The 12220-nt window shown below is 40.1% G+C and overlaps 2 protein-coding genes across 2 annotated transcripts; both read right to left on the bottom strand.

Moving 5' to 3' along the window:
• Nucleotides 1–1624: 1624 nt before the first annotated feature.
• mep1a.1 (meprin A, alpha (PABA peptide hydrolase), tandem duplicate 1) lies at nucleotides 1625–6720 on the bottom strand (the record flags this gene model as incomplete). The annotated part of the gene is made up of 13 exons (XM_084001136.1): nucleotides 1625–1674; nucleotides 1789–1962; nucleotides 2735–3199; nucleotides 3609–3824; nucleotides 3937–4083; nucleotides 4205–4426; nucleotides 4548–4723; nucleotides 5520–5637; nucleotides 5874–5949; nucleotides 6188–6228; nucleotides 6366–6410; nucleotides 6500–6524; nucleotides 6661–6720. 13 exons carry the CDS (start codon nucleotides 6718–6720, stop codon nucleotides 1625–1627), a joined length of 1815 nt encoding a protein of 604 aa, XP_083857262.1.
• Nucleotides 6721–10653: 3933 nt separating this feature from the next.
• LOC311007564 (protein FAM177B) lies at nucleotides 10654–11962 on the bottom strand (the record flags this gene model as incomplete). The annotated part of the gene is made up of 5 exons (XM_084000801.1): nucleotides 11767–11962; nucleotides 11352–11510; nucleotides 11204–11258; nucleotides 11008–11102; nucleotides 10654–10833 (listed from the first exon to the last, which is right to left on the bottom strand). Exons 1-5 carry the CDS (start codon nucleotides 11779–11781, stop codon nucleotides 10654–10656), a joined length of 504 nt encoding a protein of 167 aa, XP_083856927.1. The 5' UTR covers nucleotides 11782–11962.
• Nucleotides 11963–12220: the final 258 nt, after the last annotated feature.

Genomic DNA, 12220 nt, shown 5'->3' with positions numbered 1-12220 from the left:
AGACGCAACAACAGATTGGTGAGAGCTGAGTCTGAATATAATAAAATGCTGCTTATGGGTTTGATCTGTGACCTCTCTGTAGCAGTTTGTGCACTTATCTTTCAATTACAGTACCATTATATGTCAAATGTCAACACATCAGATTTAGTTGATATTCAAGGATTGCATAAGCAGTTTGTTATTGTACTCATAAAGTTTACGGCCTTTCAAGACACAGGTTTCAAAAACAATGGGCAAAATTAATTGAGTGAAAGGGCACAAGGAATCCTGACATTTAGTCCCTAGTATTGGTCAAAGCCACAAAAAAAGGCCAAAACAGATACCATAGTGCAATTATTTTTTCCCATATCCTCCCTCCTTTGAAATCCCTGTGTTTGTTCAACACAGGCTGTATTTTATTGGCCTATGGTCCTTGAATCTAATCTGGGATCAAATGCATGGCATCCTATGAAGATAAAGCTTCTCCAAACACATTAAACAACCATTTATGTGGGATAGGCAGTTTTCAGTATATAACTTTTATCTAACTCGATAATAGATAATAATCTAAAAAAAAACTGTCTTTTGAAAGAAGCCAGGGAAGAGCAGAAAAAAAGAAAACAAACAAACACGTGAGAGACAGTCACATGCTGAGTGAACTGAACTTTTGTGTTGAATCTGTAGAGTTTGTGGAGTAACTTTAACTCAGTATTCTTGCATTTTCCTGACAGATCATTTTTTCTATGAAGATTCTAAAACCAGCCTCACACCAAAATACTTTTCAAGCACTGTCACGGACTAATTACCAATATAGCTATGTCAAATCACAAGATAGTGGGGAGCTCCCAATATCATGATCAAGAAGATGAAAGTGGTTGTCCAATAGAACAAATAAATAAATAAAAAGAAGAAAAAATAAATTGTGACATTCACTGATGTGAGCAGCCAGCAGGAAAAATACACTATCAGTTTTAGGGACATATCTTGAATTAATATAACTCATTCTAAGTATATGAATTGTTCTTATTATAATGCTATAAGTTAGATTCTTACAATGTATTTGTATTGTATTATCATAAAAATCTCAACCAGGACACATGCAAAATCTTCTATAGGTGTGTGAGGGTGTCAGACATTTAGTCTTTTCTGGTTATCTAGTGTATTATGGTCATAATATACTGATAATTACATATTGCATTGCTTTTTATACAGATGAAAAACAACTACAAGGTTAACTATTTAAAATGTTAAGTGTAAAATCCTCTCATTTCACTGGGTTGTACATTATGGAACAAAAGAAAAGCACCACAGGCTTGTTCTAAGCATGTTTTTATGAGACAACAGTTAAGCGATAAAGTATTAACATTTCTTATTGTACGATTTTAAAAATTTGTTCTGCATATATTTCAACTTTTACATACAAATCATATACATTTTATACTTCATGTGTATAATTCTGGCATGTCGTAATCATCCATCTTCTCTTCATCTTCACAGGTTTTTCTTCTCACCCAGCTGCATGTCATGTTGGGGGGAAAAATGACATGAGCTTGAGTACATGCATCTGTGATCAATCTTCAAATGTGAATTAGAAGTGTGTAGTGTTTTACCTCCACTCCCTCATGATGCAGAGGCTTGCATGACCTTACTCCTTTGGCTTAATGGGGACTTCTGTTTTGATCAGTGATGTTATGTCTGTGGACAGAGGTACCTGTCATGTCTGCCTCCTCACATGCTTCACAACATCACACAAGGCAATAGTATTTTAGATGTAGTTTCATGTTTGAGAATTAAACAGAGAAAACAAACCCTCAAAGTCGACAAAGATGATGAGGTCATCATTCTTGAGGTAATTACGTCTCCGGAGGTCAAAGTGCTTCACAAAGTTCCTCCAGCCCCACGATTCACCTCTATAGCAACCGCAGGAGGGGTCATACACCCCCACCTTGGAGGGATTATCCCAAAACAGCTTTCCATCTGATGCTGAAAGAAAACAAAATTCAATTCAGTAAGAGCAAATGAACTAGTTCCAGGTGGTTGATGTCCAAGAGTCCTCTGCTCTTCCAACAGATTTTCATACAGAACTATTACTTTACTGTGTATGCCATCATCATTTTTGTTCTTTTGTTGCATAATTGCTGTTGATATTCAGAAAACTATGTTGTATAGATCATATAATAAAAGCATATGTTTATGACTCATTTGTGAAAGATCAGAAATGATCAGTAGGAACCATTCTAATATCCCAGTTTCCGTGTCTTCTTTGATTATACGATATAGCGGATCTTGGTTCTACCTGTAAAATACTATACTTGGTTCTATACTGTAAAATGTCAAATAATCGGTTCAAAGAGAAGTGCTCACAGCTTGTATTCAGAAATAGAGCTTTAAAATGAGCTGTCAGGAGTCAGGACTTCTCTATCTTTGTGACTTCACAAGAAAGCAGTCACTGCTCCAGGCTTTGCCTCAAAACCTGCCTACAGTACTTGGATCCACCACCCAACCTTGCAGGATTTAGTTTAGCAAATGTTTACCTGAAATGTATCTTCTTGTGGAACAAGACTTTAAGTAAAACATTAGAAAACTGCAAAATATGGGATCCTCCCATTTTGTGGGTGTGTTCAACAACAGGTGTGTTGAACAGCTTCCCAGAGGTTATGAAGAATGCATGTGTTTTTTTGTTTGTTTGTTTTTTCCCCTTTAACTTGTGCAGTCCCCCCCTCCTCCCTCTGGACAACAGATAAAGACGACTTACTTGTCCTCATGTCAGTAGTGAGACTACGAGCAGTGGACATCCTCAGCTTGATGTCGGGGTCTTGATCCATCACCACTAAAGTGGCCTGCCTGTTTATTGCTGGCCACTGCATCACCACGTCGTTCTCCCCGCTGGCCAGGTGGAAGTACAGCCCTGTGTAGTTCCCGGTGTAATCGGTGTAGGTGGACAAAGGAAAGACACGGACTCCATAACCGTAGCCTTCTGGGCTGTAGAAGCGAGGGCTGTCAATAAACGTGTCCCTCTCAGCTGTCTCCATGATCTTTGAGAAGTTCTTGATTGTCCACACCGCACTGGGACAGCGTGTCTCAGTCAGGCTGATGTCGTCTATGTAGATGCCACCAGTGGACACAGAGGGGTCGCCGCGCACAGCTTGGAAAGCGTAGCGGAACTTCTCCCCTACATTCATTGGAACGTGGGCGATCTTCCATGAGTGGTCAGAATCCGCTGGATAGGAAGAAGAACAGGATTACAGTTCTTACTATGCCTGTCCTTAGCCTTTATGTTACAGTATGTATTGTAAAATACTCTTGCCAAGAGTTAGGTGACAGGATTGATGCCATTCATTTTTACATTAAGGCGCAAGCTGGAACCAGCAGCTGATCAGCATAAAGATTGGAAGCACAGGGAAACGCTAGCCTGGTTCTGAGGAAACTGAAAATCACTGGAGCAGCTAATTACTATGTTCTTATAACAATTATTGTTCTTCACGTGTACATTTTTGCTTGTGTGTGTGACATGTGAAGCTACAGCCAGTAGGTGATTGGCTTTGCTTAGTCCAAAGACTATGCCTTGATTCAAAGCTCTGCATTCAAGTATTTGCTGTAAATTTCCAAGAAGGTGCATTAATAGATACCATGAAAGGTGTGCATTTTCTTCATTCTACGAATGGTGCCCGTGCCATCATCCATCTTGACCCAGATCACCAGTCTGTCAGTCTGGCTTCCGGTCATTTTGTAGAAAAACTGCAAACACTGAAGCTTCCTCTTGGGGTAAAGGGTGCGGGATTCAAGAAGAGCGGACTCCTGAGCCTTCCCGGTCCTCGTGTCAAAGTGCATGAAGTATCCAGCATCTATTCAAATCAGACAAGGTACAACAAGCTTTTACAGTGTGCAAAAGTATATTATATCTGCACATTTTCTTCCGTGCTGTGAGAACTGATAATATACTGTATAAGTCAGAACCTCTGCATTGTCCCAGTAGTGTGTGATCCTCTTCACCCTCGCTGCCCTTGGTATGAACCCAGTCAGCATCGTCAGAGGAGGCCTGGATCATTCCACAGACGCTGGCATACTCAAAGGCACACTGATCCAGCAGGGTGAGAGGGCCAGCTGCGGTGAAGAAGGAAGAGGATTTGCAAAGCTATTCAAAGATTGTATGCACTGAATCCTACTTTCTAAAGAGAAAAACATGAAACTAAGACAGATATTCACTCCGTCAGCCTCTACATACAGCAGTTGTACATGCGGTTGAGCCTGAGAGTGTCCATCTTGCTGAAGTCGAGGTACTGGCCAATGATGTTGAGGAATTCTGGGATTTTTGTGGTGATGGTGGGAATGGATTCATTCTTATTGAAGGAGAAGGGCCTGTAATGCATGATGGATTCGTAGTCGTACGCTGTGTTCTGGTCAGTTATGTAGTCATCGTTGTACTTGTTGAAGTTGTGTTCAAGCCCTGCGGGAAATTACATGTTCACACATGTATTGAACTATAGCGTTACTCCAAATAATGCATCATACATCAGCAAAAATGACAAAAGACAGAAAATAAGGAAACATGAATATCCTAGATATACCTGGTGAAACCTGATCCAGCCAGATGTTAACATAGTCATCCCTGTCTGTGCGGGACTGTTCATGGTAAAATCCCAGAGCATGGAGCAGCTCATGCTCAATCACCGCCTTGTGGTCGCAGCCTGACCCCAGAGACAGAATCTGGCCATTCTGCTGGTCACCAACGCTGGAGAAACACCTACAGCCAAAACCAAATGAAATGGAGATCAATAAAGATTTAAAGAGGCATACCAGTGATTTAGTGTTGTACTGTACCTCCATGAAATTTGGGGACTCCAAAGACACAGAAAAACAGGACTAGTAAAAGCACAAGTTGATCCTGACTTTTAGTCCTCAGCATCTTTTCAATTCCCAATACTCCACATGACTCTGGATGACATCATTCATGATGTCACCAGGTGTTGTTTTATTGGATTTACCGAAACTTCTCACTGAAAAGTACTAACCTACCTGAATGTGTAAAATTGGTACTGTACCCCTCTAATCCAATTCTGAGCCAAAAAACCAAGATGACCTGACTCTGTAAACTACAGAATCCATACTTATTCCCAATTTCAGGTATGTCGTAGAGACACTGTGTAACTTTAAAGGGAAGAATTGCTACATTCTTCCTCTTACAGTGTTTAATGACTAAATCATAAACCAACCAGGTCACAACACTCTGGGATGTTCTGCTACAGCTCCTGGTCTGGTTTGGCCAGTATTATGGCTAATATTTACTGATGTTAGCCACCTTAGTAGGGTGCCATTTGTGAGTTGGTCTTGGGTCTTATTTTTGAAATATGTAATACCTCTGCAATGATGCACACTGGGAATGATTTTCAATGGTATTGGAAATGGAAGTCAAACTTAAACATCTAATTTCAATAGCCAAATTCATATACTTGAGATTCATTTATTAGATTTCTTTCTATTTTTGTCAACTGTATCGAGGACAAACGTTGTAAGAACAAGTAAGAAAGCTAGAGCCATACCCTCCTCTCTTTTCAAACTTGATAAAGGTCTTCTCTCCTTCATATGGCTTGAAGTCGATACACGACTTCAGCCGATACATCTCAAAAGCCTGGTGGACACAGCCCTTGGCATTCAAATCTGAGGAGTGTGAGAAACACCAGGAAAGTGTGAATGTGCATCACAAAGTTCTTCCCTCAAAATAAAGACAATAAAGAGTTTCAAGTGCGGTAAGATGGTGAATCCCACTGGGGGGAATCAATAGTAAGAATTCCACCAGTGTAGATTGCTTCAGATGAGTGCATCAGTGGAGCATCCAAACTGTATTTTAACTATACAAGACATGTTTAAAAGAAAAAAAAAAAAAAAAAACTTACCTAAGTCATCACCCAGAATGTAAGGGATTGGAAATTTCCATCTGTATCTTTTGTCAATCATGGCATTCCTTCCTTTCTGTAGCATTAAGAAGATGTTGAATTGTTATCATAAACCTAATCAAGGTTATAAAGATAAACACCAGCTGGGAGAACAGCCAAGCTTGTTATTGCATACAGCAGTAGAACAACAAAACTGATGATAACAATCGAGCAGTCAATCAAAGAGTGATCGGCAATGATGAAGGAGCAGCTATGAATCAGCATTTCTTTAAAAAAAATAATTAGGAAAACATTTCTGTCAAAATTCAACTCACTGGAATTAAAATGTCCCCTTCAAAGAGGTTGGCATCTGAACCTGTAGCACAGGTACAAACACAACGTAATTAATTGACATCATCCGTATGAAACTTTCCGCTAACATATTACTGTATTGATTTGTGGATTATGGACCTGTGAACAACGGGTCTATCTGTCTGTTTTGTTGTATCTTACCCAGGTTTAAGATGGGGTTTTCATCTTCGCCATTTTCATATACCTCTGCAAAAGGCACAGAAAAAGTTCAGAATATTTACATATCTAACAACTTTAATTAGCCTACCTCAATCAAATATGGTTATTTGACATACCATGTACCACAGGGGAAACTGGTAACTGCATTAAAAAAAAAATGTTACAAAGTGCTTTCCAGTAAAAACAATTAAAATGACAACCAAGACAAATTAAGTGACATCAAATAAAATCAGGTAACAACATGCTGACTCTAATCAATTAACAAATACACACTTACAGTGAATGACGCAGCCAGAGCCACAAGTCCAAACAACAGTAGCACCCTTTCCATCATCATGCTGAATGTCACAAAGCAAATGTTGCTGCTTTGTTTTAAATGTGCACATGGACCAGATCTAACCTTTAGCTCTTGAGGTTTGTGCCAGCCATAAAAGAGTAACTAGAGGACTTTGACTCAGATTTGTGATTAGTAGGTGTTTGTACATGTGCATCACTCACACTTCTCGTGTCTGTTATCTGGCTCATCTGTTTTCATTATAACATCTGAAAGCACCCCTGAAATCATACATTCACTCAATTAACACAAAAAATATTGCAGCAAACATTTATTTTGGTGTTCAGATGATGTTAAAATGAATCTCTTCAGAGCTTACTGTAGCCTACCCCTCTTTATACTGCCCCCTTGTGGGTTAAATTCAAAAAGGCAAGCAAACTTCAGGTTCAGAGTCAGAGTCATTTATTTGCCATTTGCAGAAAATCTGCATTGGAAAGCGCTTGTGAGAGGACAGGACTATAAAAACATACATAGCCTACATAAAAGAAGGAAAACAGTAAATTACATGAAACATAAATAAGGTAAGTAAAGATAGAAGGACACTGCCCCCAGATATAGGCACCATAGACAAAATACAATATGGAAAACATTCATCCTAACAATAAGGCAGATCAGTACCAATGATTTTCTGAGCCAGATTGACTGTTCTGGTCAGAGATTTCTGGTCCGGTACAGTGAGGTTACTGAACCAAACTGTGGACGAAAAAGTAAGAATACTTTCAATTATGCACCTATAAAAGTTAATCAAGATCTGACAGTTAGAAGTAAAGTCTTTCATCTTACGAAGGAAGAAAAGTCGTTGCATAGATCTTTTGACAATAATACTGGTGTTAAGGTGCCAGCTGAGATTGTTTGTGATAGTGACACAGAGGAATCTGAAGCTTTCAACCATCTCAAGCTCTGTATTGTTTACAATAAGAGGGAGATGGGGTAGTTTATTCCTGCAAAAGTCAATTATAATCTCCCTCGTTTTGGAAGCATTTAAAATAAGGTTGTTCATCTCACTCCACTTAACTAGGTTTTGTACCTCAGCTCTGTAGAGCGACTCATCATTACAATTTATTTTCCCAATGACAGTAGTATCATCAGCGTACTTCACAATCAAATTATTATTGTAAGAAGCAGTGTCTAATGATTGCCTACACATTTTGATCTTTACATTGATTAATATTATTATTCAATTAAAATTTTAGTTTTCTCGCAGTGTTTACATTTCTCAAACTTTGAATATGTATGCAGAGATAGACGACTGACTTCAACAAGTAAGTTGATTATGTGTGTAGTAGCCTATGTTGGGTTTTTTTTTTCGTTTGTCCAGTTCACCAATGTAACCACTAGATGGCGACAAAGGATTAGCAATGAGGCACCAGCTTCAGCTTGCTTTTACTATTTTCTTTCCTGGCCACACTCACACATGGCCCACAATGCATTGTCAGTGATGCAGTCGCCTTAGACCGGTTACTGTAATGTAATTTATTAATAATAGCCTAATTAATAATCAATAATAAGATGTGTTGTTTGGACTATAGAGAGTTTACACTAGTATTCAAAGCGGTACTCAGTGCACTTTAAAGTAACTGTTAACTTAAGTTAGGTTTTTGTACAACAGGTTCTACATAGGCTCTAAAAAATATTATACAACAATGAAAGAGTCAATAAAAGAGTCTTCTTCACTTGGGGTAAACAGGATGCAGAACTCCTTTCACACTCAGAAACCTAGGCCTGTTTGAGAGCGTGTACTTTTAAAACAAATCGTGTTAGCCCCAAAACATCCTGTCGTGAACATCAGTGGTGTTGCAGGGAGATATCACCAACCATAGACTTTAAAAAGTCACCAACATAACTAAAACGAGCTGACGTGTTGTGTTTCGTACTGTTTTAAGCAGCGGTGGAGCGGACATGTGACGTAGCTTAGCAGCTAACGTTAGCTTGGCCTGTTAGCACATTAGCACGGGCTGCTCACGAAGCTGTGAGTCTGAAAACAAATGGTGACTATCTCAGACGTTGCGGTACAGTTCCTGAGCTCTCATATAATGTAAAAACTAGTCACAATCTTGCATTTAGTCATATTGGGTCTACTACAGGTAGGGGGCACTAGACGAGGTGGCCGAGTGGTTAAGGCGATGGACTGCTAATCCATTGTGCTCTGCACGCGTGGGTTCGAATCCCATCCTCGTCGGCAATGAAAATCTTTTCTACTCTTTCACAAATAAGATCGATGTTTTCCTCGGGTGTGCATATTCTCTGAAAAACCAGATTGTACAGGTACTTTTTTTTTTTGGTACAGCTTTATTACCATGCTATTACGAAGAAATCAGAATGTCTATGGATATTCTCATTCATCCAGGTCATTGTTCTTTTCAACTGCTGTATTTGTCTGGGAAGTGGGAAGACGTTTCGCTATCCAAGACTTCATCAGTTCGTACGCAACAAGTAGCCTACACCATCTGCGGCAACGGACGTCAAGTAGACGGATCCCATTCATTGAGACCCGGCCGCGCGGTGGGTCCGTGACGCATGCAGCCGGCTCCCGAAACTCCGTTCAAACTATCAAACTAGGCGGTGTTGATCAAATATGAATCAAGATTCTGTTACTGCACTACACATTTCCCCCTTCAAATGTTTTCAGAAACATACTTTAGTGTGTTGTTTAACTGTAAAATGAGATCGTTTGTGACCCGGCCGCCATGTTCGACACGGCAGAGCGAAACACTGGGGCTGTCCCATTTCTCCACACTTGGCTCAGTGCGCTTGGTCACGCACACACTTTGGTGACGTTTTGCCGGTGGAACGTATATTTACATAATGTACAAGCATGGATTAAGTGGCCAAGCGTGTTGGGGGAGATTTAAAAGCAATCGGGACACACTTGACAAGTGCAGCCTGTGCCATTGCGCACAGTAGCACAACTACGACACACAAACACACAAACACACACACACACACACACACACACACACACACAGACAGCACAGCACAGCACAGCAACAGTTTTAATAAACAGTGCTGCTGGATAGTCTCATCTACTCCTAAAGTTTCTCTATGCGCAAGATTCAGATCATAAAAGCCCAACTCCGTGAGTAAATAAAACAAACAAGAAAAACGAAAAAATAAAAACATGAACACAGCATGATGAATATAAAATATGACATTAAAAGTCATAATTATGAGATAGAAAGTTAATTTCATTTTATTGGGATTAATTCAATCACATTTCCTAAATGGGCTTGTGGCTCCCGGTGATGGCGGACTTCACCGTGGTGCATTGTGGGATTGGGGTCATTCCTATGTTCCCACAGCCCTATGTTCCCTCAGCCCTATGTTCCCACATGTCTAACTTTTGTTGTCACTGAAAATTAGGCCCTATGTTCCCACAGCCCTTTGGTCCCACCATTGGTTGGGTTTAGGCAATGAAGAAAGGAGTTGGTTAAGTTTAGTAAAAAGACCCGGTAGATGCTAGACAGGCCAGATAGATAGAGTCCAGATAGGTAGAGAGAGTCCAGTGGGAACATAGGGCTGAGGGAACATAGGCACGCTCCCGTGGGATTTATACTTGGCCAAATACCGCTCGGATGCGGTCTTACTTTAAGACTGAAAGTGCAGCGTGTTGATTTGCACTTTACCCGTTGGAGAAATGGGACACACTTGCGCATTTGAAACTAAGAACATGAACGCGCACGCCAAGTGCCCAAGTGTGTAAGTGTGATCGAGTGTGCATATTGGGACAGGCAACAAGTGTGGACTAGACTTGTTGCGTAGGAACCATGAAGCCCCTTGGATCAGAGGAGAAACGTCTTCCCAGACAAATACAAGTCCAGTTGCCTACGATTCAGTTCCCAGAAAAGAAGAAATCAGAAAGCATTCGTTTCACAGTTGACTTGCACATTAAATCACAACTCTCCTTTTTTTTAATTATAACTTTTATTTCAAACAGTCTTAGTCTGCTTGGTAGCTTGTGTTGTGGTATCCTTTGCTGCTCATATGTTTCTCATCCTGGGCATCAGCAGGGTGTTGTGCACTGGTAGCTCCATAACAACTCTCATCCAGGCCAGGAGAGAGGTGGATTGCCTCTGTCTGTCCCTCCATTTGATCATTTGTGGTTTGGCAACTTGTTTTCTGAGAGAGGTAGAGGAAATAAAAAGAGTGAAACGCAAGAAACTAAGCACTTTCCCCAAAACAGTCTCATTACAGTCATTTCTTCCCTTTTTCTCCCTTAGACCACACTATGGGAGAAAAAGGAATTTACCTTTTTCAGAATACTTGTTTTGTTGCAGTTGAATTTTCCATTACCTTGTGATCATGCTGATATTGATCTATTGCGTACTGGTATTTGGCTGCGTTCAGTCCAAGTGCACCAGCTAGTCTCTCTCCAAGGAAATCACAAGCTAATTTATGAAACAAATGACATGGAAACTCAATGAGATTATCTAACTAAATAGATGAAATAACTTTTATTGTGCTTTTAATACATTTAATTGTGACATACCTAGCAGTGAAATCCTCCCAACTAGGATGGCCACATTTTTGAATGAAAATCTAGTCTAAGAAAGAAGAAACAGAAAGAAAAAAACAATGTATGTCTGCTCCCTAACATCTAACATCCATCTTCTGCCTTAAAATAGCCTATCTCTCACCCTCTGTGTAGGTTCTCTGAAGGGAGGTCTTTTTGACGACTGCTCCTCTTCCTCCTCACTGTCTTCCTCCTCCAGAGTTTCACCACTGGAGAAGTGGATGATCTTCTTCTGTCTGGATGGGACAGAACTGGAGAAGTCTGTCTCCTGAGTGTCTTCTACCTGGCAGATTGAACAGGTTTTATGTGAACTTTCATTTGGACTTTCTTTCATACCCCAGACGTAAACTGGATTGGTCATTAACTACAGTATGTCCAGCAGCATGTTACTTTTTAATAAACTGAACATACCAGACAATTTAGCGATGACTGGTCACAAAAAGCTGTTGAAAGTTAACATACACCCTCACTGGCATGTTGCTAAACACAACCTAAGCTAACATCTCTGTTTATCTTTGCCTCATTATTACAACACTTACTTCCTGGTTGTTCATTCTCAAGGTATTTTAGGTCTTTGTTTGGCGCTCCAATGCAGCACTGTAGCTTCTCCCTCTCACATCACAGGTTAACTGTAGTGTGTCCGTCCACTGTGACTCTGTTGGGATTAGAAAAAACAACTACAGGATGCAGGATTAGTCTTGAAACCTGAGACACACAACACACAGCAGTGCAAACCTTATCACAGGCAAGTTGTTGGGAGAGCTGTCACTTTAATGCAACCAGTTTCATTCTTGGGACGAAAGGGGCTGGGCTTGTTGCAGTGTGTAGAATGTCAAGGTTTATTGCCAACTTTATCTGCATGATCCCAAATATTTTTCTAGTATTCACTCACTGTGCATTTTCGTAAAAATAAACATGTTTAACACAGTTTCGCGTCTCACACCTACATCTGCAATACTAAAATGAAGTATTTCCCCTGCGGATTAACAGACA

This window comes from Trachurus trachurus (assembly GCF_905171665.1).
Source record: "Trachurus trachurus genome assembly, chromosome: 24".
In the NCBI taxonomy this organism is placed as follows: domain Eukaryota; kingdom Metazoa; phylum Chordata; class Actinopteri; order Carangiformes; family Carangidae; genus Trachurus; species Trachurus trachurus.
Note: the sequence above shows the minus strand (reverse complement) of the source record. Positions and strands in the feature narration are given on the sequence as shown.